The following is a 17,878-nucleotide window of genomic DNA, read 5'->3' on the forward strand; positions in this document are numbered from 1 at the left end:
GCGCACAATTTGACTGATTGTGAGCATCTCATCCTCTCATCCAGCATCAGAGAAACTGTTGATGATGCAGCGCGACGACTTTGAGGTTAGGTTCCTTTCAGATCATTCCAGATCCTAGAAATTGACTTTTGACGAGAACGTGATCGTGTTGATTTTGGTGTCATTTTCAATATTTTTTTCGTCAAATTTGTGCTAAATTTCTCTTGCTTTTCCTGCATGACGGATCAGCATGACATGAAAGTCGAAATTCATCCCTGCATGTTCTCAGAAAATCCACATTTTTGGTCTCTTAGCCCAACCTTTGCAATGTAAACAAGCAGTCCCTTTCTCAATTGACTTTTTGGCTCAACCCTCCGATTTGAATAAAATCCAGTCATGAATGAGGGGGAGAGGAAGTTAAACTTTAAACTTAGTAAGAGGATGAAGCTTACAGATGAAGAAGACCTACAAAATTATTCAAAGGAGGTAAGTTTTTACGGTCCTGGTGATCACATTTCCCAGTATTCTTTAGTCGTCTTTTGATCGCACTCGCCCGCTCATTTGGGTTAAGATAAGGTCATTTTTAAGGGAATTTTCTGATCAATGCATTGACCACATTAATAATAACTTAAGCTTGAGTGCTGACAAGTTATCATTGAATTAAAATTATGTTGTGATTGCTTTCGTAACCACCTTGTCGAGTATTTTATGTTTCTCTATATTTTTCACTGACAACTAATTACATTGCATTCTGTAATTATTTTGAAACCTTTTTCAGTGAAAAGTAGTCATAGTTTAACATATTATTTTACAGAGCAGTGAATCAAAGTGGTTACTCTCTTCTTTTATTTTTTTGTGAAAGCTCAACCTTATAACTTAATCAATATTTTATTTTCTACGCGCGTATGACGAGGTACATTGCTTATATAATATGATCAAAAGGGTATGTTGCAAGATTGGGGAGGCAGATCTCTCATATAGGAAGCTGGTGTCAAAATGAATGATGTAAATTGTGCATGCTGTACAATTTATAATCAATTTTTCTCAAATAATCGTCCTTGCTAAATGATTGATTTCAAATATATTTTCTATGTCTGCCAAGATGTTAGTTGTCTATTTCATAATGGAAGACATTTCGATTTTTCAGGAACTATTCACTAAGATAAGGCAGCTTGAGGCACATGTTTTCCAGCTTAAGAATATTATCGCCAAGCAGAATGATGGAAAAGCTAAGAAGAAGATTTTCATCAACAAGAAAGAGAAAAGAAATTTTGACTTTTCAAAGTAAGCTATCGAACAATAAATACTATCTTTAAATTGTAAGGGTCTTCAAGTAAAAGGATCTTAGCTGTAAGTTCATGGAAATTCGAAATTGAGTTGTTAATCTCTTAGCTTATAATAGTGTTATGAGGGATTTTTGGACGTGTCAAATGGAACAGAAGTAATGATGGTTTGAAGTTTTCAGCTGGAAAAAAAAGACCTATTTTAAAAAGCTATTTTAAAATCTAATTTTTTGAGATCGTTGCAGGAAATTTCTGGTTTGTGCAACTTTACAACCTGTACTTACTGAAATAAATGAACCGAACAGCTCGCACTTTGTTCTTTAAAACACTTGAAAAAACTTTCTATTAAAATCTTAAAGTCTGATTTCTCAATCAAACTCAATAAAAATGGCTCTCCAGAAAATTTTGCCTATTTAGATTAGGTCCCTTCCCTTGCGGATGACCACAGTTCAGTTTCACTCTTACCTTGATTTATTTTCAACCTATTTTAGTGCGAGAGGAGGTAAGTATTTATGATGAAAATTTTGCAGGCTCAGACTTTTCAGAGAAGTGTAACGAGGAAATTCTTTTTTCCAAATTTTTCCTCTACTCCGACCTATTTGCTGGAACAATTACTCATGCGTCAGACATCAGTTATTGGATGCAACAAGATTAAAAGCCTTCACAATTTTGACAACACTTGTTACGGATGGACAAATTGCAGAATCTCCATTGCAGTGTTTAAAAATGTTACCTCCTATTTTATTCCTTTGATGAGAAACAAGCCAACTTCACTTTGACGGTTTGAAATTCATATCAGAATTTTCTGCGGACAAAGAAAATAAATCAAGGAAGTTTTCAAGAAAATTCGTTGACCAGTTTTCCGTAAAAAAAATAAAGCGTGAAAGGAAGTCTGCAATATTCCAAACGGCGATACATTGTTTCGCACCTTGGCCATCGAATCACATAAATGCCTCCTTTTTTCTCTGTAACCTGATTTTTCAAACAGCAAAAGACATGAGTTTTAAGATCTTTTTCTTCAAACTGAATTTTTTAACGAATTTTTGTCCTCACGAAGAGCCTTAATTTTTGCCTTATTTTGTTTTTCCAGATGTAAGAAAAGACACATACTATTGAAATTCTTGTACCTTGGATGGGATTACCTTGGTTTTGCAGAACAAGAAAACAGTAATGAAACTATCGAGCACCATGTTTTTGAGGCTCTAAAAACTTGTTGTCTAATCGAGAGCCGGCAGACTTGTAACTATCATCGCTGTGGTCGCACCGATAAAGGTGTCAGCTCATTCAGTCAGGTCTCCACTGTTTTCTCTTCTTCTTTTATATTAGAGCATTTAGTTTAAAGAAACATTCCAGTGACTGAAGGTCTTCAAGGGGCTTACAGCTTCGGAATAATGTTGGAATAAATGCCTAGTTTCAAAACTTGCAATCTCCATTGCGGGATCTAAAATTTGGCAATCATTTTTATTTATTATCAATAGAGCAGGTGAGTTTCTTTTTGCATATTTTCTCAAGAACTTTGTACATGTTTGCGTAAAAATTATGACAATATTTTATAATGCGAGGAGTCTTATTGATTACTCCTTTTAAAAAATTTAAAACATCTGCCAAACTTTTAGACATTGCCCTAGAGATGGCAGGTCTTGACACTAGGCACATCATGTGCATGAAATCCATTAATGGTTAAAGTCAAAAACCACCGTCAATCAAAAACCATCTTGACTGCGGTGTTTAAAACTTTTCACCCTTATTTCATTTTTCTAATGGAATAAATACACCTTTAAGGCTTGAAAGTTTTACTGAATATTCCTTAAACAGAGAAGCAAATTTAAAAAAGCTTTTGAAGTATTATATTGATTAGTTTTCTAATCGATGAATATAGTATGATGGTAAGTCTGCAATGTTGCAAACAGAGGCACGTACTTCGCTGTGTCAGCACTCTGAGGGGTAAGAAATATTCAACGAAAACTTGGGAAGAGCTGCTTACAATTAATCCTAAAGGAAGAAAACTCTATAAGAGAGCGCCAAAAGTCGAGTTGAAGATAAAAAAAAAAGAATTTGTAGCCAAGAATCTAGTCATTATTCTTTTCTGATGCACTCTCAAGTCAAATATCCATTAAAGTTAATGAACGTGAACTTTTTTCAAAAATACTTCATCTGCAATTTTAGACCATTAAAAATTTAAAGTATTGTGACACCTTTAAAAATAATGCATGGAATTATCCTGGACACTCAATTTAAACCAGTATATTCTTGATGCATTCTCCTCTTTGTAAAGAAATTCATAACTGAGGCGTATTATTTTCCTATGTCTTAAAGATCTTATTGTCCTCAGGTGATCTCATTAACAATCAGGAGTGAGAAAGCGGAGGACGGAGATGAAAGCACTGAATTACCATATTGTAAAATGTTGAATCGTTTATTGCCTGACAATATTCGATTTATATCATGGTGTCCTGTCCCAGAAAATTTTAGTGCAAGATTTGACTGCAACTCCAGGACGTACAAATATTGGTTTCCTCGCGGAAATTTAGATATTGAGGTAAAATTTTCAATTAAGTCTTGTTACTTGCTGAAATTTTTAAACTTGCATTCATGAGGAAACGTTCTGCTTGATGGGAAATAACGGGAAAAACCACCTTTTCAGTTCTGGAGACGGAAAATCTTAGGAGCTAAACCTGACACATGCCATTCGAGAGTTGTTAAAATGCCAAGCAAAATTTACTTTCGGATTCGATATTTTCTTTTGGACTGCAACATCCACCTGCAGGTGTGTCAAAATATATTATGGAAAAGCATGTTACGGTGTGCTGTCAAGGCAAAAAGCAACATTATTTAAACCTCTGACATAATGTTACTTTCATTAAAAAATTTTCTTCCACAATAAGAAAAAATTCATTTTTCAAGATGATAATTTTTCTTAGAGGGAAAAGAGAAATTATAAATTCTTGTCATTTTCCTAAACAGGTCTTTCCAAAGGCAAAAAATATTGAACAAGTAAAAGAGGCTGAATATTCTTGCTTTTTTGCAGAGACCTCGCACCATAGTAAGCACTAACCAGACTGAATATAGCCGCCTACATTTTTCCAGAGCATATAATTTCCTTTAGAGTTTTCAATCTTATTAATTTATTCGTTCATCAATTTACTTACATATATTTATTTGTTGTTTGTTTTTAGAAAATGCAAGAGGCGGCTAATCTCCTCACCGGTTGCCATGATTTTCGAAATTTCTGTAAAATGGATGTCAGTAATGCTGTCGTAGAATTTGTCAGAGCAATCAATAGTATGAAAATTTCAATATGTAAAAAGGATACACAATTCCAAAACGAAGGTATCTCTCCACAGAATTTATTCTTCAAGAATCAAGTTCATTTGTCTTATTGGTCTGTAAATGCGTCTTCGTTAAAACTGCATGTACATCATTGATTGTTTTTTTTACATTAAGTAGAAGCATTTTCTTATTTAACTTTAATTTTGTGATTCGAAGGTCTTGTAAGAAGAGAGCTCCAAGAGTCTTCCAGATTTTCAGTCCAATTTTTTTTGTCTTTGAGATACAATAAAAGCTCGTTAAGACGAAAAATGAAGGGACCGAAAAAATGTTTGTCATAAGTGGCTTTTCGTCTCAACCTTTCTCCGCTTAAGACGAAATTTTTCGGCGTAAGCGGCAACTGCGCTTGAAACTTAGGACATTCTTCAGTCAAAATGACGTGGACGATACAGTTTTCAACAGCCTCCAAAATTTGGAAGCAGTTTTAATATCCGACAGCTTTCAAAATCTGATTTTAAATTATCGATCAGTTTTAAATTTTTAAATTTTATACGATACGAAATCCAATTTTTGAATTTTTTTAAAATACGCTAATCGGTTTATCGTCAACTGTCGATTGCATCTCAGTCATCCAGAAAAACAGAGGATACCCACGATCTATTCTCAACCTACTCTTTTTATTTCAAGGTACGTAAAACTAAGTCTATTTTCCCTGAGAATTGGCTCTTTTTTGTCGTTTTTACCCAATTTCAGGGGATAAAATCCGAAATTTTTCTTCGTCTTAACCGGCTTTAGTTACAGGTCAAAATTTCGAAATTTCGTCTTATCCGTATTTTTTTTACATTGACTCTTATGGAAGTGTCAAGGGATCGAAAAAAATTTCGTTTTAAGCGGATTTTCGTCTTAACCGTATTTCATCTTAACGAGCTTTTACTGTAGTTCAAGGGCAACTAATAAGCATGGCGCACGCTGCTCTTTCTACTGGCTCCCTATACATAAAGTTGACTTGTATTGACTGTGAATTAACTTAAAGATTTTCTCTAACCATTGGTTTATTTATTTATTTTTCTTATTTAGACTATGACATCTGCGAAATCGAAATCAAAGCAAAAGCTTTTCTTTGGCATCAAATTAGGTGCATTATGGGCATTTTATTCTTGGTCGGAGAAGGCAAAGAAAATCCTGAGGTTGTGACACAACTCTTAGATGTTAAGACGCAACCAAGGTGAGTTTAATGAGTTTAGCAGTTTACCAACCAGTCAAGCAAAAGAAAATAGTTAAAATGAGTGCCATTTTTTCCTTACTCACTCACTTTCCAAAAAGTTTACCAATACAACAACAATGCTAAGCTGTTTCGACTTTTATTCGTGTTTCCTAGGACCAGGAAAACTGGGCTTCATTAGCTTTTTGGTTTTCGGGTATTTTTTAAAAATTTCAGAGAAAATCAGAGAAAAAGTTGCAGAAACTGGGAATCTCTTGTTTCAATGCCTAGAGACCATTTCGTTTTCAAATTTTAAAGAAATTTCAAGTATCCATCCATTACACTTTATGTTCATTGCACCTCAGCCACCATTATTGACTTCTTAAATTACATATTTGAAACTTCAAATCATCATACAAATAAAGCAGCTTTCATTGACCAGATCAGGAATGCTTTTGGAATGAAAAATTTGGATCCGCGCCAAAGAATCGGCTGAAAGATATAAAAAATTCGATATCCTTATCTAAAACTCCATTGAATTTTCCAGTTTTCCCCCAAAAAAATACTTGTGGAAGCAGGAGAAAACTTCGGATTCTCATCCAAGAATGAAATCTTGAAAATCAGGGAAAATTCGAGCATGAACATGGTCAAGAATTATAGACACTATGTTTTTATATTTATTGACATAAATTTTTGTAGAGTCTTTCGCATTATTTTAGGTATTTTGGTAAATTTTTATCAAAGGAATCTCTAACTTAATCCTTTTCTTCCTTAAAGGAAGCCACAATATTCTCTCGGTAGAGATTTTCCACTGAATTTATTCTTCACTGAATACAACGTTTCAAACTGGCAGGTTGATCAAAGTTCTCTAGCCGAGGTGATAACGAATCTACAAGAAAAGTGGAGTGATTATAGTATCAAGTAAGTATAAGTGCTGTGTTTTCACACGCTGAAAATATACAGCAGCTCCGGTTTTTTTGGAGAATAATCCGGATGGTTATTAGACTGACAAGAAAAGGAAATGTGCCTTTGAAGGAATTATTTATCAAGCTGGGTCAGATAAATCAAGGAACAAAGCCATATTCTAATGGGCCGGTTGCAAACTTTTGCCAGAGCAAAAATGAAAGTTGTTTCTTATAGATAATGCCTCAAAAATCACGATGAGCGCATCGGCAAAGTCTGAAATAAAGTCATAACTTCACAGTCTGCGTAAGAAATTTCGGGTTTTTTGAGCTTCCCGCTTCAAAAATGATACCATGGCCTAGGTGAACATTTTGTCAGAGGAGTCGTTCCATTGTTGGCAATATTCATCATGGCCGACGGCAATCCGCCAAAACACGTGTGATGGGACGAGATAACACCCGACCAGGATAAGACCAAATAACTGTCCGTGTGTTCACATTCATATTTTCCTCGCCCACCTTGATCAATCGACTTGAACTCTCCTTGAATTACGTGCAGAACTGCGGAAGCATCGGCCATGATGAATAGTGTCGATGATGGTGAGACTCCTCTAACAAAATGTTCACCTGTGCCGTAGTATCGTTTTTGAAGCGGGAAGCTCTAAGAGATGCAAATTTCTTACGCAGATTGTAAAGTTATGAGTGCATTTCAAAATTTGCCGATGCGCTCATCGTGATTTTTGAGGCATTATCTATAGGAAACAACTCTTATTTTTGCTCCAGCAAAAGTTTGCAACAGCCCCATTGTGAGTCATCCCTCTCAAACTGACGAAGCTGAGCCAATTTTGGTTTGATTTTGATTGAATTAGTGAGAATTAAAACACATCCACCCGGAAAAATGAAAATTTTAAGGAGACACAAAAACTTCTAAGTAGGTGAAGAAGTTACTGTGAGGTACAGCTTTGTGGCAAAAAGGACAAGTACCTTAGGACAAGACCTTTAAAGTTTCACAAGAGGAAGCTCCTTTTTTAGTCATTTTTTCACCTACAGTTTTTTGTATCTCCTGAACATTTTCATTTTCTGGAGTTGGTATGTTTTCATTCTCTTTCATTCAATTGTAGCTATGTTTGTTTTACAAGGATTTTAGTTTTATTTTCATTTAAAGAGATAAAGAATCTGCCATTAAGTAACAAAACTCGAGCGTCAGGAAACTTATCTTTGATCCATCTATGGGTTCGGAACAAAATTAAAGCCAATCCGCTAAATTCTGGTTTACTGTCAATATCACAAAATAATGGAGAAAAGTTAAGACCACTCCCTCATAACAGAAATCATTTTTTTAAATTAAATCATAATACTGATTCTTTCTCATTGTAACAAATTTTGATTTAATTAAATGAAAATTTTGGCGGCAGAATCAGTGAATATAAGAATGATGCACAAAAATAGCCTAAATAATTTAACGAAACAAACCGTGAGAAAATGGGAAACCAAGGCTAAAAACAAACAGAATGTCTGAGAAGTTTTGGGACGATTTCAACCCCCTCCTCGACGAGGAAACAAGAATGTATGTTTAAAAAAAGTTTATTTTTATGTTTTTGTTTTCTCGTCAAGGAGGTGGTTGAAACCACCCCTGAAACGTTCTAGGAATGCCTTGGTTTCCCATATTCCTGTGTTTTGTTTCATCAGTGAGTATATTTTGTTTTATATCTTCTTTATTATTTTATTTCTTATTCTTTTGCTTAGATTATGTTTATAAAGTCATTTAATCAAGTTTTTTCTCTTCAAATATTCATTCAATTTGCAGTGCAAGGCCTTCACATGAATACGCTGTGAGTCTTGACTTCCAAAAATGATCTAATAAAATTTCTTCACTCTTTTATTCAGATCTTCGATGATAGGAGAAATGATCAAAGAATGTCTTTCCCTGAAGACGGAGGGAGAATCGGTGAGAAGTCAAAGTTGTTGGTTGATCGAGGGAAAACCTCCTAAGCAGTACACGCCATTGCTCTCAAGACCCACTTGTGGTAAGGATTTTCTACTTACCAAAATCATCCCATTTTTTAAATTTAATTTTTGCTATTCCGAGAAATACGTGTTTAAAATATGAAAATTACATGGGGCCCTATGGCGGAAAAGAAGTTTAAACTCACTTTTTGATGCTTCAAAGTTAGTTTTTAGTTGTGAATTTTTTGTAGAATCGTACTTTCAAACTAGTATTAGTTGAGTTCATTAATATATCAATTTTTTCAAAAACTGCACTTATGTGCCTTGTCCTCCGCGCCCCTTAAACATGTTTCCAGGTGACTGTAGAGCACATAAATGGCTGGCAATAATGAGGAACGTAGGCAGATTTTGTACTTTCCCAAAAATCGGGTTTTTTGAGATACAAGGTTTGTCAGCTTCATCATCAACATGTCTTTTTTTTCAAGATGAATTCCATCCTGCAGACACTCTGTTTAATTATCTGTTTTTTTCCTTTTCCTTAGCAAGTCTCGAGAATAGAATCGAGCATTTTGTGAAAAAACGACGGATAGTAGCGGAAGAACAGACAACTTCAAATCATAGCGAGATATTGGAAGAAGCACAGATATCAGAAATTACTTCCTTTGAAAGTTAATATTTTTGACATACCTCCAAAGCTATCATACGAGCTAAATCTCTCAGGTATGTGCCAGGAAATTTGCTCGGATTTTTTAGATATTAATTTTCAGATGAATATCTTCATCTACCTCTAAAATTCTTTTGTGATTTGCTCTTTCAAAACTATTTATTTCCATTTTCATAATTTGTATCATTCGGTATTCTCATATCAACAGCATGTAACAGAATAATTTTATTTGATTGTTTAATTTAATTAATTTTTTGTCGCAATGGATTTTAGGTTATATTCTTAAGAAGATATCTCATGTTGCATTCAGGTTTTGAATAATTTAGGGTGAATATCTCTCTATAGTTACACAGAATTTAATTTACGAACGAATATAAATTATAAATCTTATTTCGAAGTTTCATGCAGTTCGACGACTGTTCCATGTTGTTTTCATTGTGAAAGTCATTCTTGACAGATAAACAAAAGTGAAATTGATTGGTGTAGCTCAAAACTCAAAAAAATAAGCCACTTTGAAAAAGCTTGGCTCCCAAGTTCTACTGAGGTAGTGAAAACGTTTAAATCTGTGAAACCATGTTCTTATTTCAACGGCAAAAATTCTGAGAAATTTTGAAATTTAATAGCATCGAACAAATAATTTTAGGCTGTTGAGTATCTGAATCTACATTTTCCTTAAGAAATGGAATTTTCTTGAAATACTTTCCTAGTTTTTTTATTCCTATCTCTCTACTATTGCAGTTGACCTATTTCGCAAAAAATCCAATTACGCAATTGTTTAGTATAAATATTTTGTTTCATTTTTAACCCATCATGAAGAGAGAGTATTCAATTTTTTTTCTCTCTTTTATCCGTAAAGGAAACCTCAAGGACGAGCAAATTAGTTGCTGGAAAAAATAATAAAATTGAAGGTTATACTCAAACAATCACTTGTTTATTAGCTAAGTTTCTAAAATATTGAATGGCTAAAAATAAAACAACAACAAAATTAAAACCTTATGAACATCAAGCTAACTAGAACCTATATCAGTAGATACTTAAGTTTCATGTTTTACACATGAATACGTTTAACCGTCCATGGGAAAAGGAACTTCAGTCTGCTGCGGTAAAATTTCCAATGGAGCGACATGTATCAGCTTAGGTCGAAAAATCTAATTTCTAGTGTTTGATAGGAAAAATTCCGTTCATTTTTCCAGAGAATAAACTGCTCCGAGTCAAATTTAATCTGCCTCTGCAAAAGAGAGTGTATAATAATGCGGCAGTTTTGTGCCTTGGGCATGGCAGATTTGAAGTTTAAAGAGCCGTCCTGTAAATTACCGTTCGAATTGGTAGCCTCTAAAGGCCACTAATCTGATTGAGTTTGATATTTTTGGGCTATTTTTTCACAAAATTTTTGTGGAACCCTCCTCTTTGCTCTAGTATCAATAAGTCAATTTTGAATGTTTTTTGGACTGAGGTCCCTTTTCCTATCACATATGTATAGGGTTGAATTAAGACTAACAATAAGTATGATATCTAAAATACAAAAGCAACACTGCTGTGTTAAGGAAGCGAGCAACAGACCAATCATAGTCTTAAATTTTTGTTCATACTTCTATGGTGTGGTTTTTGCTTATTAATATTATGCTTTTGCCTAGGAAAACTTCCACAATTTTTAGCGAGAAATTTACTCAAATTCTCTGTGGAAATTGAAAAAAAAAAAATCCTTCACCATAATGAAGCTAAAACACTATAATCGATATACCTTCTTACCTTTCCTTAACGCAGCAGAACTTTGTGACATTTAAAATTTCATCAAGGGTACCAGGTCTAAAAATAGATCCATCAAAATGATGGCACAAAAAGTCTTTTAAAAAAAGAAATAAAATACAATTAATCAACTAATCACTAAAAAAAAAAAAAAAAAAAAAAAAAAAAAAAAAAAAAAAAAAATAATCCCTTAAAATAAGAAAAATTATTTTTTAAATCATACTTTCATCTTCATGTTTTATTAACTCAACAAATTATTCTAATCATAACATTCCGTTTAAAAACAATAAAGCTTTGTCAATAAATAAAATTCAAAATGAAAATGAACAAAAAATTATTTTTCAAAGTGTGCACAAAAATTCAAGTATGAGCAATGATTTTTGGATAAGCTCATATCAGTAAAACCAAGCATAGGCAAAAGGGAGGGTTAATAGGGATGTAAACTCTTAGACACGCTAAATGAAGAATTGAAAACAATCTCAACATGAATCGCACATAGATTTTCTCTGAGAGGGAAATCTGTATTCCATCAACCTTATGAAAAAATGATAGCAAGTTCTTAGGAATACTTAATTGAAAATTTGCTGGATTTTTTGATAGTTTTGTTTGACTCTTCGGTTTTCATAGTGGGTCGAAACCAAAAGTTCCAAATATGAAACTAAAGGAAGCTTTTCAAAAATCTTAAGTAATAATAATTTTTAGTCATACTGTGAGGTCCTCTCCAATTATTCATGATACACTCAGAGTTAAATGCTTCCTTTTGGGCCACCTTAAACATTCTGGAACGTAATGCGACCTGCAAACACAGTTTTAGCTTTGGTTTTGATTTTTTTCTTCTTTTTTCTATTTAATTTAGCACCTTGCCAAAATAACGCCAAAATGACCATAGTTTCTTCGTGTAACTTGTCCTTTTTTATTAATGTAAGTATCAGAATGACAAAAAAACAAGAGAAAAAACTCTGCCTCATTTTGCATTATCAGTTGACAGGTAAAGCACAAGCATTGATAGTGAAGTACCACATTAATTGAAAACCAAGAAACATTAGATGACTCAATCTGAATTCGAATAAACTAATGACTAGAAACTTGTATTTTTACAAACAATTTTTTAAATTATAATCTCAATCAAGGAAGATATTCTACAAGATCTAAGAAAAATAATTTCTAACTATTCGACTATGATTGTGCTTCCACAATTCTGCCATGTTAAGTCAAAGAGCAGTAAATCCATATTTTGCTGGAATTTCACTAATAGCAAAATATAATTTGGCTTGTTTCAAAGAATAAGATACACTTTACGTAAAAGTCATGATGGAAACATTCACGCCAATGATTAGAAATAAACTTGTGACCTCTCCTTCGGGCTCCTTTTATTATACATACTACATTCCTCAATTTTTCACACTCTGTTTCTCTGTAAGTCGAAAATCCTGTAATCACTGCTGACTGACTTAGTATGGCAGGGTTGCTACTGAAACTGAAAAATAAAAAATGTAAAATTCATGTTTTGTTCATGTCAGTCAGTTTCCAGTTTCATATCCAGTGTCAAACATGCTGCATTTGACATTTCAGTAAATTTGTATTTCATAGTAAAAAGAATTTCAAGCGAGAGGAATTTGCTTCTAAGTGAAAAAAGAAACGACCTGGAGGCAAAATGACTACCACCCCACCTTCTCTCAAGGAAATTTGGAACTAAGTATTTTAGAAGAAAAATGAGTGCCTCAGCAGCAAAATTGTTTTAATTTTTCAACCTGAGAATTTTTGGGGATTAGGGAGAAAAGCTTCAGGCGTTTTTTTTTATTTTGCGAATTTCTGAGAGCTTCGGTATCGGTTTTCGGTCGAGCCTGAAGAAAAATTTCAACAAACTCATCATGCCGCAAATAATTTTTTCTATCATTTTACATTTTCATATGTCTATGATTTAAAAAAAGAAATGGACTAATTCACATAATTTTTGAAAACTACAGCAGGATGAAAGCTGTGGGTGACTTTTTAATAATTTAACAACTGTAAAATATTTGTTCTTCATTTCGCTGTCGTACCTTCTCAGTTTTCTCCGGAAAGAGAGTGAAATGACTGCCATAAAATCACTTTTCAGCTCTGATATGTGAGATGGTACAATTCTCTTTTAGGGCAACCTCAAAAACGTAGTAAACCATTTGAATTGACCGCGCCAACTTCTAAACTAATATAAGGAGACCCACATTTTTCACGAAGGAATCTTGATGTCCTAAAATGATATCTCTGTGTTAAAATAATACAAATTGATACCAAACGAACAATACCGCCTATCTGTAAACTGACGATTTTACAGAAAGAATTTTTGCCATTCTCGTAATTTAAGGATAGATTTACAATTGTTTCATACATTACAGCATCGTTGAAGAGCTCCCCTACAGAGTTAGAAAAGAGCTGAAATCATCGGCTTGCTTATTTTATACTGTAAGATGCGGCAAAGTCGCCAACTCATTTTTGCCATAATAGAGAATTTGCAGGTGTTTGAAATTTGATGGATTTCGTGTTTGAGTGGAAACTACTGAGTGAACTGAACACGAGGATACCCTTGGTTCATGACTTGAACAATTATTGGAGAAGATATGACAGAATGATCTAATCTGCTAAAATATATGTGTTTAAATGGGAAATGCTGCCAGATAACTCACTAGGCGGGGCATTTTGTCACTTTTAAATCTACTTTTAAAGAATACTGTGAAATCAGCCCTTTCAGCACTCTCAGATGAAGCAATAAAAATTTGGCATGCGAATTCTCCTTTGTCAGTAAGGTGGTATTTTCTGTTAGCCCTTGAATTTTAGTCTTAATTACATAAGAAGACATAAAAAAGGAAGAAAAAAAGGGGAAAACCATCAATATGATGAAGAGGGCATCTCAAAAACGTTTAGTGCTTTATGACCTTCAGAATGTGTTTTACGCAGAAGTTGCCAGTGTTTAACAAGAGGGAACTTTAACGGGAGAGGAGGGATTTGCTCATTGAATTGATTGTTCTGAAATTGGCCGTCAGAATTTCGCATATATTCTAAGGAAGAAAATGTGTATGTCTGACACTCAAATTTTATTGAGCCACAAAATTATGTTCCTGATGCAAAAAAATGAAATTCTGAGGAAAACTTAAACTATTATCAGATCCCTTGTGGTTGCTAAGAAGTAGAACCAATTCATAGAAAGGAACCGAATGCTTATGGATTAAAATTGACTCTTACGAAGATTTCGATCAGTCAATTATGAACAGGTCTCCTAGGCATCTCCCAAAAACTTGGTTTCCTCTTGCTAGATGCATCCTAAGTAATCATTCCCTCTTTTAGGCAGCATTTTGCTTCACATGCCGATTTTGATACAGTCCATAAAGGATTGCAATGTGGCAAACATGTAGGGCAGCGCTGCTGAGCATTGTAGATGGAAAAGTATTCCAGCAAAGCTCGATCACACCCAAAAGCATTATACGGTATTTATCAGGAAATTTTGTGGACCACAATAAATACGGCAGGGAATGATAGTACCAAACGTAAAATTGGTAGTGCAATGAACGGCTGCAGGCTACGCCTATGAAATTGGCTGTAAACATGGGTGTGAGAAAGAGATTTGAGGCTGTGCTCATATCTAAACTTTTCTTATGCTTCTTCAATTCAGGTTGAATACGAGTTTCCATGTATTTAAGACGCGCGTAGCTGGTAAAGTATACCTTCCAGGATGAGTAAAAGATAGCCAATAATATTAAGTGGACTGCAAGTAGAGAAATGTGAAAATATTTGCTCACAAATATCTCTTCAGGCAAGAATCTCCAATTGACAGTCCATTCGTACAAAAATACTCTCCCCAAATCAAAAGACCCTTTTAGGTATGCGATAGGGTTCGTTAGAAGGAAAGGGGCTCCTAAGAATAATTGTATTCCCGCACAGATAGCTAATTGCTTTAATGTTCCAATAAAACCAAGACAAGTCCAGTATGCTAAAAGCAAGACGGGTGAAAAAAGGAGAATGTTCATTTTAATGCTGACAGCCATACTATAGATTGAGCTACCCAAACTCCACCGGTTATTTAAAAATAGATTGAGGGATAGATAAAGCAAAATCATGGCTACAGGATCATTGAACATTCGGAGAACGTAAATCGAGTGTATGCGGTATGATGTGCAGCAGGTTATGATCAACACATACGGAGGAACTTTCTTACTCTTGACGTACAATTGGAACACTAGGATGAGGGTCAAAATGTACAAGCCAGCAAAGATATGCTGTGCAAAATTGATATCTTTACCGTGGTCTGTTAAATGATAAAATAGCGTGAAGATGTAGACAAATCCAGCAGGATAAACCAGAGGTCCCGTGTCGCCTCGCAGTTGGGAGTAGTCCATGGTACCGTTGATGACGCCCTCGACCTCCTGCATGTAGGCGATCCAGTCTATTTCCGTGTACTTGATCCATTTTATGATGAAGATATTGACGAACACCTCGGCGATAAGTAGCGCAAGTGCCATCAAAATGAGATATTTGGTATCAAACAAGAGTGACAGATAGAATCTGTAGCTGAATAATTTTTTGTAATTACGTGAAAAATTTGGAAGTTTGCTGAGCCATTGATTTTGGCTTGCTGGTTTCTTCTTGGGCTTCATCCTCACTGTGTCAGATGCTTTGCCTGAGAGTCAGTTAGTTTGATATAGGATGATTTTTCAACACTAAAACACTCTGCAATTCACTGATGGAACACGCAGTCTTATCATTATCTGTTTCTGTTATCTATTTACTCGCGGGTTCCACGCGGAAAATCAACGTAAACACCGAACATAACCTCAAACTACCGGTTCTAATAATAAACAAAGTCAGCTGATACTGCTGATACTGATTCCATCATCGTAAGATTGTGTTGATTGTCAAAGATTTGTGTTTTCTTCATCTCTTTAATTTTAAATCAAGTTGCTTTTATTTTTACACCAACACTTCCCCCTAAAATCTACAAGTATTTAGAGATAAGGAAGATTATGTGGAAAAAACTTCTTTTGCAACACTGACTCAATACATCTTTGCGACCAGCGACATTGCTCTGTTCAACTACACTTCAAGGTAAAGAATCGTTTGCAGCAGCTTTATCAATAAAAGTATGTGTTTGATCGGATGCTTTCTCTCTTCTCATAATGCATCTGCTTTTGACTTTATTTTCATCACTGGAAGTTGTCAAATATCATGGCTCCTGTGTTGATGGCGATGTCATGATTGAGTAATGTTGCGCTACCTTCAAAATGACTCAGTCATGTATGAGTTACATGTGTTTGAGATTTATCTGGATCAATTTCTTAAAGCATGCTGAGCAGGGAGTTACATCCTGCACAGAGAATAATTGGGGAGACAGAGAACTGCTCCCCAAATGTTATAGGTGGAAGGAATTTGGACTTTAATGAATGAGTCATCAGAGTACAAATAGGGATGGTAAGCTGCTAGGGATTGAATGGGGTTAACCCATAACCCTTGAAATTAAAAAAGAAAGAAAGAGAAATACTCGACCTATTCCATCATAGGAATTGATCTGCTGAATGCACTCAACGATCAGCTGTAAGGTCATGCTGATTATCAGTTGTACAAATCTGAGTCTTGATACCGATACTTTAGGGCTGCTGTCACACTTACAATTCTGATTGTACGTTCTACCCAGGTGCGCACAAGCACAGACTATAGTCGGTAGTGGCCCACTTAGGGGTGGAAATTGTTCTCGACCGTGCTGTCGCAATCCAATTCTGGTGGCTGCTTTTTCCCTTCTGTTTTCCTAGAGGGTTTGCAAATTTTCAAATCTTGTGGAACAATGCGGCTTTGGCACACATCCAAAAATAATGAAAAAATTTAATACAATTTTGATCAGCATACTGTGTTGACCCGTTTGCAGGAACCCTGCGCAACATTTTTCTCTGTCGGAAGATTCTGAGGAAATTTTAAACTGTAAAGTCGGCTTGTTTCTCTTCGAAAGAACAGAACAGGGGCGAAAATTCTTGAACACTAGGCCAGCAATATGTGGCTCTATTCTTTTTAATCATGAAGATTTGCTTACACAAGGTTGCACAATCTGAAACGCGCAGCAAAGCTGGTACGGTGTTTCTTTGAAGGACGGCTCAATTTGGCATCTTTATTTTTTCTTAATGTTTTTTGCTCTAATCAGTAACTTACTTCTGTTAATAGATGATACCGCTGCTTGTAAGGTTCGTCACTCGATATGTCCCCATGATAACGGTCCCAGCTGCAGCAGTTATTGGTGTGATCGGTTACAATATTGAATCATTGATATCGGACAAGTATACGCCTTTTCAAGAAAGCATCCAAGAGAAACGACTCGAACGCTTAGCAAAGGACCCAGAAGATTTGGTTCATGTTGAATCTTTGAAAGAGAAGAAATTTGTGCCCTCCTCAGTTTTTGAGAAGAATCTGTCTCCATCCCTCAAGTGAAAGTCAGAATGGGAATGTGATTAGTCTTAAATTGTCAATTTATTATAGACTGTGATGTGTAAATAAATGTAAATATTTCTATCTCTCTTTTCTTGACATTTGCAACGTACAAAATTCCCTTCAGAATACTGTTGTGCTGAGGAAAATCGCCGTATAAGCATTTGAGAGTTGCCAAATTCTCTCTGATAAAAAGTTTATTCTTGAGGAGTGTTGTGAATATTTTCTCATGACATTTTCCTGTAATTTAGATCTGATTACAAATACATTTCTCTGAAAAATTTGAACAAAAATTGTCACGAATTTCCTTGAAAATTCATATTTAATTGAGGGAAATTTGGCGATATCAGAAGGCTCATATGGGGTTTTTCCTCAACATAGCAGTGAACATATGAGTTTTTTTAAAATGAATAATCGTATACTTTTTTGAGTATGAGCAAAGGTCTTC

General features: G+C 34.8%; 2 protein-coding genes across 3 annotated transcripts; one reads left to right on the top strand and one right to left on the bottom strand.

Moving 5' to 3' along the window:
- Positions 1 to 67: 67 nt before the first annotated feature.
- On the top strand, positions 68 to 17,388 carry LOC109033223 (tRNA pseudouridine(38/39) synthase). Of its 2 annotated transcripts, XM_019045747.2 has the most exons (10): positions 71 to 465; positions 1,127 to 1,263; positions 2,353 to 2,554; positions 3,595 to 3,801; positions 4,439 to 4,592; positions 5,607 to 5,754; positions 6,508 to 6,651; positions 8,520 to 8,659; positions 9,122 to 9,299; positions 17,170 to 17,388. In XM_019045747.2, the coding sequence occupies exons 1-9, from the start codon at positions 376 to 378 to the stop codon at positions 9,250 to 9,252; spliced, it is 1,353 nt and encodes a 450-aa protein (XP_018901292.2). In that variant the 5' UTR covers positions 71 to 375; the 3' UTR covers positions 9,253 to 9,299; positions 17,170 to 17,388. The 2 variants fall into 2 exon arrangements, with proteins under 2 accessions (XP_072161718.1, XP_018901292.2); XM_072305617.1 differs by lacking the exon at positions 6,508 to 6,651 and having other exon boundaries at positions 68 to 465.
- Alg3 (Alg3, alpha-1,3- mannosyltransferase) lies at positions 10,153 to 16,065 on the bottom strand. Its single transcript, XM_019045748.2, has one exon. It carries the CDS (start codon positions 15,615 to 15,617, stop codon positions 14,307 to 14,309), a length of 1,311 nt encoding a protein of 436 aa, XP_018901293.2. The 5' UTR covers positions 15,618 to 16,065; the 3' UTR covers positions 10,153 to 14,306.
- Positions 17,389 to 17,878: the final 490 nt, after the last annotated feature.

Source organism: Bemisia tabaci, chromosome 10 (genome assembly GCF_918797505.1).
Source record: "Bemisia tabaci chromosome 10, PGI_BMITA_v3".
NCBI classification, from domain to species: Eukaryota; Metazoa; Arthropoda; class Insecta; order Hemiptera; family Aleyrodidae; genus Bemisia; species Bemisia tabaci.